The sequence below is a fragment of the Mesoplodon mirus genome (genome assembly GCF_964341445.2).
Source record: "Mesoplodon mirus genome assembly, chromosome: 2".
Lineage (NCBI taxonomy): Eukaryota > Metazoa > Chordata > Mammalia > Artiodactyla > Ziphiidae > Mesoplodon > Mesoplodon mirus.
In genome coordinates, this window is record NC_138977.1 from 116,871,644 (window position 1) to 116,891,411 (window position 19,768).

Consider the following 19,768-nt stretch of genomic DNA (forward strand, 5'->3'; position numbering starts at 1 on the left):
CTTTCACCTCTGCCTGGAAGATATCTATTCATTAATCATATTGCCAGTTTAGAGGGGAAAAACAGACACTGGCCTGTGAGCCTTGGCATTCCACCTGCCTGGCTTTTCACAAAGGTGGTCTGCTTGCCCTAAAGTGGGAATTAGCCAAAAACCGAAGATTTCCACCGTGGGGTTGGACAAACTGGGGAAAGTTTGAAACATCTTTAGAGGGAAAGCTCTAAAGAATAACTTACCTGAACTAGGACTTCCCACTGCCTCCGGTCTCATCACCCACTCAAAGAACTGAATGAGGATGTTCCAGCCACACTGTAAAGAAAATATTCAAATATTGCTTCAGCAAACAATGGAGGGGGTCAAAGAGAACCTCCCCATACTGTTCTTGCACAAATAGCAGACTTGGATTAGAACTGCCCTCTTTCTAAGTATAAAAGAAAAAACCCCAAAAAACATTGGACCTATGCAAATATTCTGCCAAGGTATCAAGGACCAGACTCTAGCGTATGAAAGGCTAATGGAGCACTCACTTAGGAAGAAGTCTTCTTCCGAAAAACCAAAGAACATTTTAGGTGACTGCTTTATAGTCTCCAAAAAATGTAAAGCAAACATAGAATCTATGAAGCAAGAGCTCAAGGGAGAGATAAAATAATGAGTTGAAAGGGAGGTAGAAAAGCTAAGGAAAGGATTTGAGAGGGGGTGGGGAACACCATTAGAAGGAGCAAAGAGTCTTTTTTTGTCTGGCTTACTCCACTTAGTATGGTAATATCTGGGTCCATCCATCTTGCTGCAAATGGCATTATTTCATTCTTTTTTATGGCTGAGTAGTAGTCCATTGTATATATGTGCCACATCTTTAGCCATTCATCTGTCGATGGACATTTAGGTTGCTTCCATTTCTTGGCTATCATAAGCAGTGCTGCGATGAACATTGGGGTACATGTATCTTTTCAAATTACGATATTGCTTATTTGTGGAATCTTAAAAAAATGATACAGGGCTTCCCTGGTGGTGCAGTGGTTGGGAGTCCACCTGCCAATTCAGGGAACGCGGGTTCGTGCCCCGGTCCAGGAAGATCCCACATGCTGCAGAGCGGCTGGGCCCGTGAGCCGTGGCTGCTGAGCCTGCGCTCCCGAGCCTGTGCTCCGCAACGGTAGAGGCCACAGCAGTGAGAGGCCCGCGTACCACAAAAAAAAAAAAAAAAAAAAAAAGATACAGATAAACTTATATACAAAACAGAAATAGGCCCACAGACGTAGAAAACAAACTTATGTTTACCAAAGGGGAAAGGAGCAGGGGAGGGATAAATTAGGGGTTTGGGATGAACAGATACACACTACTGTATATAAAATAGATAACCAACAAGGACCTACTTACTGTATAGTACAGGGAACTATACTCAATATTTTGTAATAACCTATAAGGGAAAAGAATCTGAAAAAAAACAGATATAAATGTATGTATAACTGAATTACATTGCTGTACACCTGAAACTAACACAACATTATAAATCAACTATACTTCAATTAAAAATAAAATAAAAAGAAGGAGCAAAGAGTATAACACATGCTACAGAAAACCAAATTAATGACATGGAGGACAGGCTTAAGAAACTCGCACAGTAAGCAAAAGAAAAAGACAAAGAGTCAGATCAAAACAGCTAGAGAGAGGATGACAGAAATGAAGACTGACAACAGCATTCCAACATTTGGATACTAATGTTCTCAGCAGAGAGAAGAAATGGAATAGAAAATACTCCTAAGGGTAGAATATTAAAAGGTTTCATTAAACAAAGGAAGATTTGAACCTGCAGATCCAAACAGCTCGTCATAGTCCAGGAAAGAATGCAATAGAAAATGATCAACCATGAAACACATATACAGCTGAGGTTACTTAACCTCAAAAGAAAGAGCACATCAGGTATACAGGCAGGGGAAGCGATCATTTAGGACAAGTGCACCTGACCTAACACGTGTCAGATGCTTGAATCCTCACGCCAGACCTCAGATGTTGGTGCTACTGGTACCCCAGTCCTCAGACAGGAAAACCGAGGCTCACAGTTGTTATGTGATGAACTGAGGATACCAAGCCAGATCCTTGATTATCATTACACTACATTGCCCACCCCCCCACAAAGGGTGGAAATATCAGTCTGGACAACATTGCACCTCAGTTCAGAAGATGGCAGCCTAAAATTCTGTAAAAATTGTAAAATTCTGCAAAGAATTTGCCACCCAACCAAGCGGTCACATGTGTCCTAGGAACAAATATATTCTCAATTAGGCAGAAAGTTAAATATAATGCAAACACATGCTTCTTTTCTTTAGCAAAATTATTTCATTTTGTACAGTTGCATTTCACAAAAGGAGAAAACAGATGTGCATATTTTGTGATCATTTACATGTGGTGATATTTATTATTATATTATGTAAGAAAGTTTCTGGTGAAGTTCCCACTAGATCAGGAATTCCTTCGAGTGGGGGCTGTCATCTTGTCTTGGGATCCCACACACTACTTGGGTCATAGCGGGTCACACTGAAGGGTGGACTGGCTTAGAACAGCCTAAATCAATAGCAGAGAATCAGGGTCAGGTGAGGCCATCTGTGTATCATAGGCTTCATTCCTACCAAAAAGGGGTAGGAAATCTGCAACTACACTGGCTCAGATATCACAAAGAAACAACACAACACCTGCAGGCATACTTTTTGATCAGGGCTATGAAACAAAGGCCCTGCTTTGGGGCGGGTGTCCACTCTTGCCTTGTGAGGTCTCTAACTTTGTGCTGAGCTGCTAGGACTGCTTCAGTGTCATCTGCCCTACAGATCTTCTGGACAAGGATCCTTCAACTGAAAGCTCAGCCTCTTAAAGGAACTGGACTTGCAGGGTGGGCCCTCTGAAGAGCCTGTGCCTAGCCCAGTGAAGAGCTCTTCAGGACATCAAAAGCCCCATGTTCATTGGTGAGGCAACAGCTAAGGTCCACTCGGCCTCAGTATCCCTTTTGACTGCACTGGTCACTGCTACTGGACGCCCAAATGTCTGGTCATTTGTTTCTTCAAGATACAGAAGCCTTTTTCCACCAAGCTTCAGAGTATTCTCCATGTAAGCCTTTGGTGGAGTCCTTCCAGCTGTATCTTTGGGCTCCCGCTTGCATTTTATGGGTTCTGACAGTAGCAACAAGACCTACCACAGGAGAGATGGGACTAAAATATCAGCATTTGGTGTTAAAAACCTTTTTCATCACCTCACACCCATCAGGATGGCTACTATCACCAAAACAGAAAAAAACAAGTGTTGATGAGGACGTGGAGAAATTGGAACCTTCGTGCACTATTGCCAGCAATGTAAATGGTGCAGCCACTGTGAAAAGCAGTATGGCAGTTCCTCAAAAAAAATTTTTCAAAGAATTACTTATAGGATCTATCGACTCCACTTCTGAGTATACATCCCAAATAACTGAAATCAGGCTCTTTGAGACAGATTTGTACACCCAGTTCATAGCAGCATTATTCAGAAACGCTAAAAGGCAGAAGCAACCTAAGTATCCATCAGCAGATTAATGGATAAACAAACTGTATACAGGCATACCTTGGAGACACTGCGGGTTTGATTCAGGTCACCACAATAAAGCCCATATCGCAACAAAGTGAGTCACACAAATTTTTTGGTTTCCCAGTGCATATAAAAGTTATGGTTACACTATACTGTAGTCTATTAAGTGTGCAATATATCACTGTCTAAAAGAAATGTCACATATCTTAATTTAAAAATACTTTATTGCTAAAAATTGCTAACCATCATCTGACAATGCATGGTTGTCATAAATCTTCAATTCATAAAAAAATGGAATATCTATGAAATGCAATAAAGTGAAGCACAATAAACAAGATATGTCTGTATATCCACACAGCAGAATATTATTCAGCTTGAAAAAGGGAGTAATTCTGTCACTGTTTTTGAAGAAAGCAAACTTAAAATTATTGTAAATTTTAATTAGATAAATAAATGTAAGGGTATCCAGGAAGTTTTTAAAAAAGTGTATATATTTGAGGAGGAAGATATGTAGAATATTCCTCCTAGGTATTAAAGTTTATTATAAAATCATAGTACTTAAAGATTTATGATACTCCTTTAGGAATAGACAAATCAATGGAAAAGAATAGGAAGTCCCTAAATAGACCTAAGTGTATTGGAAATTTGAAATACAATCCAGATGGCATCTCAAAGCAGTAGAGAACAGTATTAATAAGTGTTGCTGGAAATGGCTAGCACTTTGGAAAATAAAGCTGCATACACCACTAATTTTATCCAGATAAATATCAGATGGATTGTATTCATCTGCTAGGGCTGCCATAACAGAATACCACAGACTGTGTGGCTTAAATGATAGAAATTTGTGTTCTCGCAATTGTGGAGGCTCCAAGTCCAAGGTTAAGGTGCCAGCAGGGTTGTCTGGTGAGGCCTCTCTCCTTCGGTTGCAGACAGCTGCCTTCACACTGTGTCCTCACACGGCCTTTCCTCTGTGCTCATGTCAAGAGAGAGGCTTCTAGATTCTCTTCCTCTTCTTATAAACACACTCAATCCTACTGGATTGGGGTCCCACCCTTATGACCTCAGCTAGCCTGAATTACAGTCATCCTTTGGTATCCCCAGTAAGGTACTGGTTCCAGGACCCTCCTCAGATACCAAAATCCAAGGATGCTCAAGTCCCTTATATAAAATGGTGTAGTATTTGCATATAACCTACACACATCCTCCCATATACTTTAAATCATCTCTAGATTACTTATAATACTTAATACAATGGAAATGCTATGTAAACAGTTGTAAATACAACATAAATGCTGTGTAAATAGTTGCTGGTGTGCAGTAAATTCAAGTTTTGCTTGTTGGAACTTTCTGGATTTTTTTTTTGAACATTTTCCATCCGTGTTTGGTTGAATCCACTGACACAGAACCCATGAATACAGAGGACCGACTGTATCTCTGTGAAAACCTTCCAAATACAGTTACATCGGGGGTGTTGCCCTTAAAAAGAAAAGTCAGCTATTTTACCAGCAAAGATGGGTTTATTTGGGAATAGTACTTAATAGACTTGAAATTCAGGACAGTCATGCTACAGCAAAAACTATAGGCAAGTCCAACAAACAAAGGAGAGGAATGTTATTTTATAGAGAAAAAGGAAGACGCTGGGAGGGTTGTTTTGAATGGAAGTCCTTTGGAGAAAAGTGAGAGTTCAGGGTGCCAACAGTTTCTCATTGGCCGAGTTTGCTGACGTAGTTGATTTCTTGTAGGAGATGTCCTGTTGGGGCTTGTAATTGAGGAGTCTTTTCCTGTTGCTGGTTCTTCTGTTGGGGTTTGAAATTGACAATGCTTCCAGTAATTGACTTGAGTGGTACTTCGTGACTTCATGAGAGCTCCCCCTGCTGGCCTCCTCGCTCCATTTTAATGAGGCTTCCCTTTATTAATTTTTACGGGGGTATGGCTTCAACCTCTTGAGTTTGGGGAAACACATTTCAGTTCATAACTTCAGTCAGAGATTTAAATATAACAAATAGAAGCATAAAAATACTAGGAAAATAGGAGCAAGTATTTTTATAATGTGAGTTTGGGAAGGCCAACCATGTTACAAAATCCACAGTTCATTAAGTAAAAGTTTTGGCTGGATTAAAAAAAAAATTCTATATGGTAAAAATCTCCCAATTAACAAATTAAGAAAAGTATTTGCCACCTGAATAACCAAAGGTTAATTTCTTTAAATTTCATTTCTCTGAAAAATCAATAAGATAAAAAAGAGCCCCCTTTTCTTAAAAAAAAAGCACAAACAGCATGAATAGGCAATTTTAAAAGGAGAGATGTAAAGGGTCAAATATATGAAGAGACATTTACCTTCAAAAATAATATAAGAATTGTGCCTCCAAAAAACACTGAGATCCACTTGAAAAACAACAACAACAACTGGGATCCAGGCTATTGATGTTTTTAATTTTTGCTGAAATCCAATGTCATCCATCAACTGTTAAAGGAAGTGAGCAGTTGTTTTGATAGCTGGAGTGGAAACTGGTACCATCTTCCCAAAGGGTAGTTTGGAATATGTGTCAAAATATTCATTGTTCACACTCTGACCCAGCATTCTCACTTCTAGGAATATACCCAAAGGAGAATCTCATAAATAATAAAGGACAGTAAGAATTTCATCAGAGCACTGTTATAAGGTCAAAAATTGTATTTTTGTCCATCAATAGGGATTGGTTAAATAGTGTCGATGAAAAATTAATCAGTCGATCTAAGAAAGAAATGGACATTTTTATTGGAACCAAATTGAGGATTATAACCCGGGAAGAGCATCTCAGAAAGCTCTGAGAACTGTCCCACCCTTTACAAGTCAAAGCAGAGTTATATGTTTTTTGAGACAGAGGGCTGTACGTCAAATGATGGATTATTGACAGTTTGCATAATACGGATCTGCAGGTACAAAGTGGTGGGTCATGTGACCCCTTACAAGATCAAGAAGGTACGTAATCTTTTAAGGTGTTGTCTTGTTGATGCTAGGAGAATGTTGCACTTTATGGTTGCGAGGTATTTCTGTGGAAGGGGAGGTCTGTGTGATGCAAAATGCACATACACAGTGCACAGTGTGGGGAGAGAGGCGGCCAAATGGCAGAGAAAATTTTTTATGTCTAAGTTTTTCTTGTCTTGCCATAAAATATGAATTTTATTTCACATAAGTTATATATAGACAGTGTTATACTATAGCATCATTAAATGATGTACATCTGTGTGTACTGAGTGAAAAGCATATTGCAGAGCAGCATGTGAGATTGTATGTACAAAGACGGAAAGAAAGATGTCTGCAAAGATGTTCACCAAAATGTTCCCTCCAATGGCAGGGTTTCCATTGATTTTTATTTCTGTCTTTCTACTTTTGGAGTAATTTTACCAACAAATAAGGATTATTATTGTAATAAAGGCAACAAAGTGTCACCACCACCCCCCTCGAGGACTCAATTACTCCCTCCTCTGAAGGGGGCGGGGGGTGCCACGTGAGGTGACCACACAGTGCAGGAAACAGAAACAGGGACTCCTGTTCTTTCCACGCAGGATCTCACCACCGCACCATCAGCCTAAGCCACTTGTATTTCGAACCCAGGAGTGTTTTCTTTCTTTTTTTTTTTTTTAACTACTGTCAGTTGTTAAACAAATTCAGTTATCTTCACGTGCATTGTTCATTTCGTGTACAGTCTCTGTCTTCCTCCCTATTCCTTAGGTATTAACAGCCAAATGCAAAATCTGACCATACTTTTAAGTAAACACACGGCATAGAAATCATAAATGATATTCCAAATTTTAGTGTGAATTCGCTTGGGATTGTCTTTGTACTACTAATGGTTCTCTCCAACAGCCTGGATAACCCAGAGCTGTTTGGTGAAGTCAAATGGTAAGTGTCCGGAAATTTGCCGACACAGCCCTTTCGGCATCAGTGACTCTTGCTTCACATTTGTTTGTTTATTTTTAAAATACATTTATTTATTTATTTATTTTTGGCTGCGTTGGGTCTTCGTTGCTGCACGTGAGCTTTCTCTAGCTGCGGCGACTACCCTTCGTTGCGGTGCGCAGGCTTCTCATTGCTGTGGCTTCTCTTGTTGCGGAGCACGGGCTCTAGGCACACGGGCTTCAGTAATTGTGGCACGCAGGCTCAGTAGTTGTGGTGTGCAGGCTTCAGTAGTTGTGGCTCGCGGGCTCTAGAGCGCAGGCTCAGTAGTTGTGGCGGATGGGCTTAGTTGCTCTGCGGCATGTGGGATCTTCCCGGGCCAGGGCTCGAACCCGTGTCCCCTGTGTTGGCAGGTGGATTCTTAACCACTGCGCCACCAGGGAAGTCCCTCACATTAGTATTTGAACCAGGGCTCTTTCCTCATAATTCTTCTAACAGATATGTCTTTAATGCATATTATTCTTATGTTTTTCTAGCACTTCCTAAGAGGTGTGGCTGTGCTGCCAGTTTGTGAATTCTTTGGAAAGAACAAAATGTGTTTTTTATGGTTTTATTTTTCCAGAAGATAAAACATGCACGATTAAGTTTCTGAAGCCAAAGCACAAAATTCTGAAGCCAAAGTCAGTAGTTGTTCAAACAAGAGAAGAATGAGGCTCAAATATCATGGTATTCCCTGTGAGCAAGTGAGAAAGAGCAAAATTGGGGAGATCATTATGTTCTGATAGGTCATAGATGGATGATTAAAAGGGTCTGGCGAAATCCAGGAAAGGGATGTAATTAAGATGATAGATGATATTAAGGTGGAAAGAATGGCATTTCTAAAAGAAAATAAATATAAATTATGTCACATGACCTGCCAAAAGTCTAGAGGCAGTGCTAATAGATTTTGCCTTTTCGATAGGTCTCGTCTGAACTCTGTAGCAAACCTTTCTCGCTCCAGCTTCTGCTAGTTTAACAATTTAGGTTTAACCCTTTTGTTCATTTTCCCTTCCTCTGCCAGAAGCATTTATAATCCTCACCCAGACCTTTAGAAATTAAATGATTCAGATGATAGCTTTCTACGATCAAATTTAGAAATAAAATTTTAAAAGGGGGATACGAATGAGCACTTCTAGAACAGGTATCAGATAAAAGGAAAGGAATCTTTGAATTAAATCAGAGAGTAGAATGTGAGAGTAGAACAAGAACATGAAGGACTTCCCTGGTGGCGCAGTGGTTAAGAATCTGCCTGCCAATGCAGGGAACACGGGTTCAAGCCCTGATCCGGGAGGATCCCACATGCTGTGGAGCAACTAAGCCCGTGCGCCACAACTACTGAGCCCACGTGCCACAGCTACTGAAGCCCGCGTGCCTAGAGCCCGTGCTCCGCAACAAGAGAAGCCACTGCAATGAGAAGCCCACGTGCAGTAACGAAGAGTAGCCCCCGCGCGACACAACTAGAGAAAAGCCTACGTGCAGCAACGAAGATGCAATGCAACCAAAAATAAAGTTATTAAAAAAAAAAAAACGTGAAGAGTGCATCCCACTTCAAGAGGACATTTTGGGTGGAGGCACCACAGGCATCAAATTGCCCTGATCATTTCTGAGAAATGACTTCATGTCTATGGCTCAGACACCCTTCCCACCCTACCAGAAAGTAGCCAAGTGAATAATGAAATAATAACACACTGTATGTATAATAGCATCTGTTATATCATTTAGCCACAAACCACCAGGTATTGCTATTCCCGTTTACAGGAGTGGAAACTGAGTGCCCGGATGACACAGCTCAGCAGTGCTGAGCGCAGCTCTGTCAGGGACATTGCTTTTTGACTCACAACCCCATGCTTCCTCTCTAAGAGATGCTGCTGCTTTCTAGAATCCCTAGAGCTAGAACCCGCTTGTTATGTTCATCTTTCACCCCTACATCAGCCCCAGAAACCTCTTGAGTGACTCACTAGTTTCTGTCACCAAATAAATTACTCTTTTGGCGAACTTGCAAAATGACTGAATTATGGCTTCCTTTGTGGGAAATTGAGATATATCAAAGCTAAGAGGTGGTCAGAGTCATACAGGACACATAGCAACCTGTTGGCAGTGTTTGGTTAAGTCAAGGTCCAGGGTAGACCTGGGTCAGTCATTCTAAACAAACTGAGAGCTTTGCGGTTCTGGTGGTGAAGACCATATAATGACAAGCTTTTACACTTAGATTAACTTGGAGATATTAAACTCTCTTTCAAGCATCTTAGAATTACCTTTTAATGTGCAGTCAACTTTTGATGTGGAAAAAAACCTTTATGCTGGTGATAGGAAACAGCAGCTAATCCTCTATTCTGGACATTTGACTTTAGAATTCAGAGAGGGACTCTCTGTTATATTATTCATTTATTCACACGTATCTCCCACTGCCTCTGGTTTCCTCTGGGAATAACCTTACTCCCAACTAGATGCTATTTGTGGCCTAGAACCCAATGATTGAGAATTATCTTTATTGATCTGGGTCAATACAAAATAGTTGCTGGGAACCACTGGAAGCCAAATGTCTGCTACAACAATACCATAGACTAGGTAGCTTAAACAGCAGAAATTCATTTTGCACAGCTCTGTAGGCTGGGAAGTCTGAGACCAGGGTGCCAGCATGGTCAGATTCTGGTGAGGGCTCTCTTCCTGACTTACAGATGGCCACCTTCTTGCTATGACCTCACATGGAAGGGAGAGAGAGAGAGATTCTCTCTCATGTCTCTCATAAGGGCACTAATCCTGTTACCGACCAGGGTTCTTGGCCTCCTTAATCAATAGAAATTGATCAGAGGCCAGACAAGAAATTCAGGCAAGGCTTTATTGGGGGCCCTGCTGCAACTGGGGGATGGGGGTGAGAGCAAGTAACAGGTTCCCTTGCTTGCTTGCTTGCTCCCTGAGGCAGGGGGCGAGCTTGTTACTTATATGGGGTGAGGGTAGGGGCAGGTCCAGGGGTCGGGCTGGAGGGGCGCTTAGGTGGTTTGCCCCACCCCTTGGTAGTGCTGTGTGCAGGGGGCATGTGCAAGTACCCTGCTTTTGCTCCTGACACCCTTTTTTCTGCTCCCGGCTCTGCAGAAGTGGCAGTTGGGTTTTTGGTCTTTTTGTATCTTTTAGTCCATAATTTTCCCTAACTGTACTTTGTACAGTTATTTTTAGTCCCTTATAGTTTCTCTGTTGCTTGGGGAGACGTTTGTCCAGGTGCAAACATTCAGCAAAGGGTCCCAGGTCCCAGGCCTGTCTCAGTCCCATTCATGAGGGTTCAACCCTCATGACCTAATTACCTACCAAAAGCCCCACCTCCAAATATCACCACATTGGAGACTTAGGCTTCAACATGTGAATTTGGGGGATGGTGGGAGGACAGACACATTCAGCCCATAGCATAATAATTTGGAAGTATCTTGAGAATGCCCTTGAAAACTGGTATGTTGATCTCAAATACTCTCCAGCATTAGAAGAGAGAAAAAATTCACAAGGATTCACCCTGTAGTGTTAGCTCAGGACTTAGAGGTGAGGCATAAACCTGTGATGTCCTCAGGATTCTACTAGGGATAAACGGCGTATGATTTCTTCTGTTGGAGTGTGTACCAAGTTTGACCTTGTGAAAGATACCATTGCACAATGGGGACTGCAACCTGGCTGTGCCCTTGACTGTAATCCTGCTTTGTTTTCTTGGGGTGGAGGGAGGAACAGGTAGAGCCATCAAGGATGATTGTAGTTGATTCCAAGTAGTATTGTTAAATGGACCAGGACTGCTGAGAAATAGGTGTGAGTTGCTCCCCTTTAGATGCAAAGGATAAATGCAGTGGGTGTCACAGCCAGAATAGTAATTATGTCATCTGCCTTGTCCAGGAATGTGATTTAGTAATTGCAACATTTTCTCCCCATCATTGAAGCTTGTAATTATAGTGCAACTAACGGGATTATGTGCTAACTTGGGCTGTTTCAATCACCTCTTTTATTCTGCAATGTAATGGTAAAATTCCACAGTTGTTCCCAGGCTGCTGATTCTTTTCAACATCTGTTATCTTGTAACTTCAGTATAAGGAGAGGAGGCAAAAATTCTCTGGGCATTTCATAACAGAGGCCTTTAGGCAGAGCAGACTTCAGGCTTGATGAGAAAGCATAAACAGTAAGGGAGTTTCACATTTCCAACCAGAATAAAATTTTCCTTTTGAAAGTGAATCGTCTATTTTATGTTTCAAAGATGGCAGATGTTTCTGGGATATGGTGAAGTCTGCAAGCCATATTTTATATGCACTGAAGGAAACTTTCAACCATAAAAATCAATCTAGGGCTGATTAAGGAAACCCTCTCTTTCAATCTAAGGAGCAGATTTAGGTTAATTAATGCCTGGATACTAAACTGTGTGTTAGGATGTCACCTTTCATGTGGAAGGCTCATTAAGATGTTCATTATGGGACTTCCCTGGTGGCTCAGGGGTTAAGAATCAGCCTACCAATGCAGGGGACATGGGTTCGAACCCTGGTCCGGGAAGATCCCACATCCCGCAGAGCAACCCCCCCCCCCGTGAGCCACAACTACTGAGCCTGCGCTCTAGGGCCCGCAAGCCACAACTACTGAGCCCGCGGGCCACAACTACTGAAGCCCGTGAGCCTAGAGCCTGTGCTGCACATCAAAAGTAGCCACTGCAAGGAGAAGCCCACGCACCACAATGAAGAGTAGCCCCTGCTCGCCGCAACTAGAGAAAGCCCGCGCACAGCAACGAAGACCCGATGCACTCAAAAATAAATAAATAAATAAATAATTTTTTTAAACCTATATAAATAAATATTTTTTTAAAACCCTGTAAAGGTGTTCATTACACGTATGTATCTTTTCAGATCCCATTACAACAAACTTCAGGGGTTATCCAAGATACTTTGGCTATACAGGAAGAAAGGGACCTTAGACACTGCATGAAATAAAGCTGATAGCGAAGGTAGAAAAAGGTGGAAAACTCTCTTTTGTTGTAAGATGACTTACATGCTCGTATACCGTACTGTACAGTGTTCTCAATAATCTGAGTGCATCTAGGAAGCTAATATTGCGTGGAGCCAACCCAGACCCACACATTTGGTCTTAAACTGGGCGCCAATTACTGGGCACTAATACTGACTTGATTCCAATTTCATTCCTGTTGTACAGGTGCACGGATGGAACTCTGCAATCCAGAGGCGTGCAGTTATAACTAAGCAAACACATCTGTGATCCTAAAATAACAACAACAACAAAAGGAGGCAATCTAAGAACAGCTTGTTTTCTTGAAAGAAAAATTGTGGCACCAAGTGCAGTGTCACCTTTGGAGGTGACAGAAAAATCCCTAAATTAGACCTGCTTGGAGCTAGCGAGGGCAGACATTAACAACACGGTTTTCAGGGTGTCGTAGACACGGGGCTGGAAGGGGAGCAAATACACAGCTGTGAGACCGGAAGGAGACCCAGCCCCATCTCGCCTCCGCGGGCGGCCCCCAACGCCGCATTTTTTTGAACCCTCTCCTCCCATGTCCTGGCCTGATGGTTGGCGATGCAGCGCCCCCTTGCGGTTTCTCCCGGGAAATTATACTCGTCAAATCCACCCACGATGGATGGATGTTGACAAGCATCTGAACATGTAAACTGATCAAGGGGAAGGAAGCTGTAATGTTGGGATTGGTTGTTAGCAAGCCACCTTCGGACCAGATGGATCGTGTTGTTAATAGGTAAACTGAGACGCACTAAAATTTTTGAAGAGTTTATTTAGGCATACGTGGAGTCGAATCCGGCAACGCCAAACCAAAGGTAGTTAGCCGCCCACCGACAGGCATAGGGCAAGGCGTTTATAGAGAAGATGCTGAAGCAAAGCAGCTGTTAGGTATAGCTTAAGCGGTTGTCTTAGGTGGGAAGACCTAGCTGGCTGTTTGTGATTGGTCTTAAGTTTCACTTTCTCAAATTCTCAGGCTTCTTGGTTTTGGTTAGTTTACGAAGTCTACTAAGGAATTAGAGACAACTCAGTGTAATAGCATCCTTGTTTAATTCTCTAACAGCATGTAACGTAGGTCACAGCCTAGAGGGAGGAGTCTCAGGGTGACATTGGCAGCGTCCATCCAGTCACTCCCTAGGGCACGGGGAGAGAAAGCCAGTCCCAGCTGAGGACACTCACCTGTTAGGGTTTCCTTGGCAAGACTGTCCTTGGATTAAACAAATGACCTAAGAAACTTTAGTTGCAAGACTCTTCTCCTACTGGTCACGTGAGTTCCCAGGTAGCTGGTCTACAAGGAGAGTGTGCTGGCCCAGCAGACGAGAACTTTCTAGGCCACCTTACAGTTAAAGTTTTCTTGAGCAGTTGATCAGGCAGCTGCTGCAGCATTTAGCTTCTGGGGCCAGACTGCTTAGCTTCAAGTTCTGGTCCTCTCTCTTACTAGTTGTATGACCTTGGGCAAATTTCTTAACTTTCCTGCATCAGTTTCCTCATCTGTAAAGTGGCTTTAAGAATAGTACTTAGAAGAATTAAATGAGGTCATACATAGGATGGTGCATTTAGCACAGGGCCTGGCACATAATAAACACTCAGTAAATGTTAGCTATTGTGTTTATTAATGGTTTTATACAGCTGTCTCTTGAACTTGTTTAATATGGATCTGCCACAGGAGATGAGCCATTCTTGGCATGCCAGAAAATCGTGTTTCTGGGTTCAGATGGCTGGGACCAGCCTCTGGATAAAGGAGGCAGGTTGACCAAGGTAATCGCCCCTATGTGGACGTGGATGGGGTACTCAGACACCCCTGTCTCCCTGCCCTTGTTCATGGCCCTGCAGTGGTGTGCAGCTATTCTCCTGTGATGTTTTAGCACATACTGATTATTCTAGTGACTTTATAATTTTTTAGTCTTCTCAGTTAGATCTTTAGAGGACAGAAATCCTGCCTTATTTTTCCCCCTATGCCCTCTCAACTAGCTAAAAGATGGACACTCAGTAAATACTTCCCAGATGAGATGATAAGGTTTATAGAGAATTCAGAACAAATGGAAGCATGTTCCCAAAAACGAAATAGATGGGGAAAATGAAAACTAGAAAACTAGAGAGGGGATGTTAAGACATTCTTAAATGAACCATCTGGAAGAGCTCACTGAAGTCAGAGCTAAGAGGACAGGTGGCTGTTAGGGGAAGAAAGTCCCAAGACTGCCGCCCTCTTGTGTGTGCTGGCCTGGGCAGCAGTGCAGACCAGTTTGCAGTGGTTGCCAGAGAAGCCACTGGATGACTTCCGTGGTCACCCTAACATGGTGGCCACAGAGAAGACCCCATGCCTCTCTGGGCCCTGGGAGAAAACTGGAATGGAGAGTAGGGGATCGTGACTAAGGCAGTCGGGGAGAGCATTTGGCTTTGGATCAGAAGGTGGAAGTAAGCGTGCTGTGTGCCGAGCACCATCTCTCGGCTCCATGCCCACGCGCTCACTCTGTGATTCTGGTTCTCTTGTGTGTCCATCACAGCTTTGTGGGCTTCAGAGTCAGCTTCCCTGCTCATGTGCTCTAGTCCCTTGAGATGGCTTCACAGGCCCCCTGCAGGCCTATATTTGTGGCCTCACGTGGGAGATTCCTGTATGTGTGTCCTGTAAATCACTGCAAACTTCACTCTCATTCAACCCCCCAACATCCATTTATTTAGGATCTAAAATATTGCTGTGGTGCTATTAGAGCTCGAATTATAGACTGTTTAGAGTAAACAGGATCTTGGAGATTTCTAACTCACCCAGTTTTACAAATGAAGAAACTAAAAGCTCAGAGAGTTTGAGTTACTTACCCAAGGTCACACAGCCATCTTGGGGGCAGAGATGAATGGGGAAGCCTGATGCTCCATTCCACACTCCCAACAGATGTAGACTTTGTCAGGATTTAGGTTGACTCGTCGGCTCAACTTCTAGTTGTTTCATTCAAAGGAAAAATTCATTACATATCTCTACTGGAATTATTTGTAGGATTCCAGGCACTGCTAAAATAGGTAGGTCTGGGCTGGAAATCAGAAGAAGAATTTCTGTAAAATTTTGGAAGATGGGCCAGTTTTTAAAACCTGATGGAAGGTGTATGGCTTGTACGTACTCGGGCTTTCAAACATTTTTCATTCACTTGTGGAGTGTTTTTTCATTCTGGAGAAGATTTAGACATTGAATGTACAAAAAGGATTAACTTTGCCTGCTGTATCCTTACCCTGGCCTATAGCCTCTAATAAGCACAAGCTAATGGGCAGGATGTTAATTCACAGTCCACTCGTTTGCCAGACACGTGACACAGACCACGGGCAAGATGAGCTTCCTCTTGGAGAATCCTTCTCGGCACCTGGCCTTCTCCCAGCAACTCCTCCCCTGGAACTCCTGGAGTTGAGCTGGGGGATAGTTTGGTCCACAGTTGCCAGGTGTCAGGAGGCTTCAGAGAAGCCTGGGAGGAAAATGGAAAGGGTGTTGTGGTCAGGAGCAGCTGTCTCCTCAGGGGAGTGGCCGTTCCAAGTTCAACATGTGCTTATGATCTGTGTTCTGTCGAGGAGGAGTAAGTGGCTGGGTTGGTCGCGAGAGTGGATTGCAATAAAACAATGACAATAATAACTACAGTCGCACTGGCTTGGCTTGAGCCAGCACTCGGCTTTATCTGTCTAGAAATGATTTCTCAGAGTAATGGTGAGGCTACTGGCCTGGAGCTTCCACATATCCCTCAGTTGAGAGGAGGACGAGGCTGTCTGGACCTTCCTGCTGGCCCCTCATTCCTCTCTCGGTATTGATCTACTCTACCAACAGGCGACATCTCTTTTTTTTTTTTTTTTTTTTTTTTGTGGTACGCGGGCCTCTCACTGTTGTGGCCTCTCCCGTTGCGGAGCACAGGCTCCGGACACGCAGGCTCAGCGGCCATGGCTCACGGGCCCAGCTGCTCCACGACACGTGGGATCTTCCTGGACCGGGGCACGAACCCGCATCCGCTGCGTCAGCAGGCGGACTCTCAACCACTGCGCCACCAGGGAAGCCCCAGGAGACATCTCTTTGTGTTACCTAGCCTACGCTTGTACTGCTCGATGCACAACAGGCCAATAAATCGAGAGATGAGGTGTTGGGGCATGGAAGGTGACTTTATTCAGAAAGCCAGCAGACCAAGAAGATGGTGTACTGTCCCAAAGAACCATCTTCCCTGGAGTGAGAATTCAGGCTTCTTTTATACTAAAGGGGCAGGGGGTGTGGCTGGTTGTTGCAGACTTTTCATGTAGGAATCTTTTGTTTTTGCACCTGTCCCCATAGGGCAGGTCACGGTGTTCCTATAAACCTCCAACAAGACAACTGTTCCCTCTGTTCTGCAACTTTTTCTCTCTATATGAATGGAAAGGTGTTTTACCTTTAAAGGTCAGAGCTTTGAGAATAGGCTCTCCTGTATATTTCAGGCTACAGGCAACATTCTTTTACAGAAGGTGCAGAGCCAGCATGACTAAGCACAGGCAACAGAGCACAAGGGTTAGAGCTAAAGGAACAGATCCAATATGGAGTCATGTTTGTTCTTCTCTATCACATTTCCTTGGAAGCATGTTTCAAAACCTGTCTCCTCTGGGTTTGCACAAGTCCACTCTCTAGGCCATGGAATGGCCTTGTCGTTGGTGGTGCACACGACACAGCCTGTCCTTGGGCTTGTCCACTCTCCAGATGGACACCTCTGCCTCGGACCCACTGTGAACCAGCCTCTAACCCTGCACCTGTGCTGTGTTCCCCCCCCCCAACCAGGTCTCCCAGGCAGCAGCGGACCTCCTGGCATACTGTGAAGCTCACGTGCGGGAGGACCCTCTCATCATTCCAGTGCCTGCGTCAGAAAACCCCTTCCGAGAGAAGAAGTTCTTTTGTACCATCCTCTGACTCCGTTTGCTATGAAAACGTCTCCTTTTCTGTCCGTAAAATCCCTTGTAGAGACCGCGCATGCTCATAGCTTTAGGGAGCTCTGCCCACACCCACCCCCGCCCAACCAGGATTGCCCAGGCCTGTCTCCTCTTTTCATTGGTTTTCTTCACTGCATTCTATTTCACTTTTTCTTTTCATTTTCATGTTATTTTCATTATTAGAAAAGGAAATAGACATTTTTGTAGCCAAATAACAAATGTGCCAAGTAAAAATAAGTATGGGTTTAAAGGCTTAAATTTTTTTAACATCAATTCCCAAGTTTACATAGGTCAAGTGTATACATTTCAGTGGATAATTTATTGAGAAGTGGATAATTTATTGAGAAGAGAAAACAGTCCCCCATTCGTGATCATTCAGCGTCAAATTAGATCATTTTGACCAACTGAAGTACATGGGTAAAGTTTCCATCTCTCTTCCTGGAGAGAGCAGTTCTGGAAGTTCTCTATTTCCTGCTTTTCTGTCATCCTATTTAAAGAAGAAATAACCTACATCATCGGATGGTTTTCTAAACGTGGGTCATCCTGGGGCCTTGTGGCCCAGCCCCTGATGGAGGGTCCAGACCCCTGTTTCCCACTGATTGTCATTGATCCCTTTGGAGGTGGTCCTACAAATGTAGGTGTTGGGTGGATACTGGAGTGAGCTTAACTAAACGTCACACCATTACATCTGTTTATGTGCGCCAGCCAGGCGGGCCAGGGGCACATCTTCTCTCCAAATGCCACCTTATCCCGCTCCCTCCTATTCTGGCTCCTGCTCTGCATGGGCTGCATTAATAAGGGCCTGTTCTGGGGACTTCCCTGGCAGTCCAGAGGTTAGGACTCTGTGTTTCCACTGCAGGGGGCCCGGGTTCAATCCCTGGTTGGGGAACTAAGATCCCACAAGTTGTGTGGCATGGCCAAATAATAATAATAATAATAAGGGCCTGTAACACATATATATGGAATTTGAGGGAAAAAAAATGTCATGAAGAACCTAGGGGTAAAACAGGAATAAAGACACAGACCTACTTGAGAATGGACTTGAGGATATGGGGAGGGGTAAGGGTAAGCTGTGACAAAGCGAGAGAGAGGCATGGACATATATACACTACCAAACGTAAGGTAGATAGCTAGTGGGAAGCAGCTGCATAGCACAGGGAGACCAGCTCGGTGCTTTGTGACCACCTAGAGGGGTGGGATAGGGAGGGTGGGAGGGAGGGAGACGCAAGAGGGAAGAGATATGGGAACATATGTATATGTATAACTGATTCACTTTGTTATAAAGCAGAAACTAACACACCATTGTGAAGCAATTATACTCCAATAAAGTTGTAAAAAATAATAATAAGAGGCTTAAATGAAAAAAAAAAATAAGGGCCTGTTCTGGGCACAGCACTGGGTCCTGTGGGGTTTCACCAGGGTGGCCCCTGCCCCAGAGGAGTGAGTGAGGGGCAGCAGCTCACCACGTAGCATCCACTGACCAGAGCATTCACACGTATTCATTTATTTAATCCTCCAACAATAAATAAATGCCGTGAGAGTATGTCTGTTCTAAAGAGAGGGAAACTGAGGCACAAAAAGACCACGTAGTTTCCCCGAGGTTATAGATCGTGAGCCGGAAGACTGGGACCTGAGCCCCTGAGCTCCACATGCCACAAAGCACCGTTGCTGGGGTCCGCTCAGCAGCACACTTCTCTTCCCATCTTCACCAGGAGCAGGCACGTTGGGCCCGTATTCTGGCAGCTTATGGAAGATGAAACGTGGCTGCTGCCGTGGAAGGCTAGGTGGCTCTCGATTTTTCTGAGACAAACTTGCAAGCCCCACCTCAGACAAACTCCTACCACCCCGGATGAAGGAAGGGAATATAAACCACAGGGGGCAGAGAGCACTCTGTCCAAGTATGTCCTGTTCCATTTGTTTGGAAACTGTCTCCCTTCCTGGCTCTGGCAGTGGCTTCACTGTAGGGCAAGCCATTGTGTGCCTGGAACCTGCAAATTGGGGATAAGGGTAGTCACTCCTCCTGCCTTTCTGTCTAGGACAGAGGGAGGTGCTACATAGATGAAAGCTTTGATTATCATTTAAAACAAATGTGCTAAATGCCAGGCTATAGTATAGGGAAGAACGCATGACTTCAAAGATCCATGGTTCAGTTGGAGGAATCATGTAAAACCGCCTACAAAGAGGCAAATGTAATTTTCAGATCAGTTAATGACTTGCTACCCTCATAAATGGTTTTAGTACATTTTTATTCTTTGTCTCTTTTGTCGAAACCCATTCTTTGTTTCATGAAAGCTCCCTGATAATAGCACTGTTGTTAGGAAGCTGTGTGCTCAAACTATAGCAGAATTGTATGCTGTCTGTGATAATAGGACTTCCAGTCCTCCTCTATTTTGGTTTATGACCAGGATCTCT

At 43.6% G+C, this 19,768-nt stretch overlaps 1 protein-coding gene across 2 annotated transcripts in view; it reads left to right on the forward strand.

Annotated features, from left to right (window-relative positions):
- GNG4 (G protein subunit gamma 4) overlaps window positions 1-17,421 on the forward strand; it is a 70,880-nt gene extending 53,459 nt beyond the window's left edge. For both annotated transcript variants that reach the window (XM_082630954.1, XM_082630955.1), the window contains one exon: window positions 17,208-17,421. In XM_082630954.1, coding sequence (XP_082487080.1) covers window positions 17,208-17,336 — 129 coding nt within the window. In that variant the 3' untranslated portion in view covers window positions 17,337-17,421. The remainder of the gene's footprint in view (window positions 1-17,207) is intronic.
- Window positions 17,422-19,768: the final 2,347 nt, after the last annotated feature.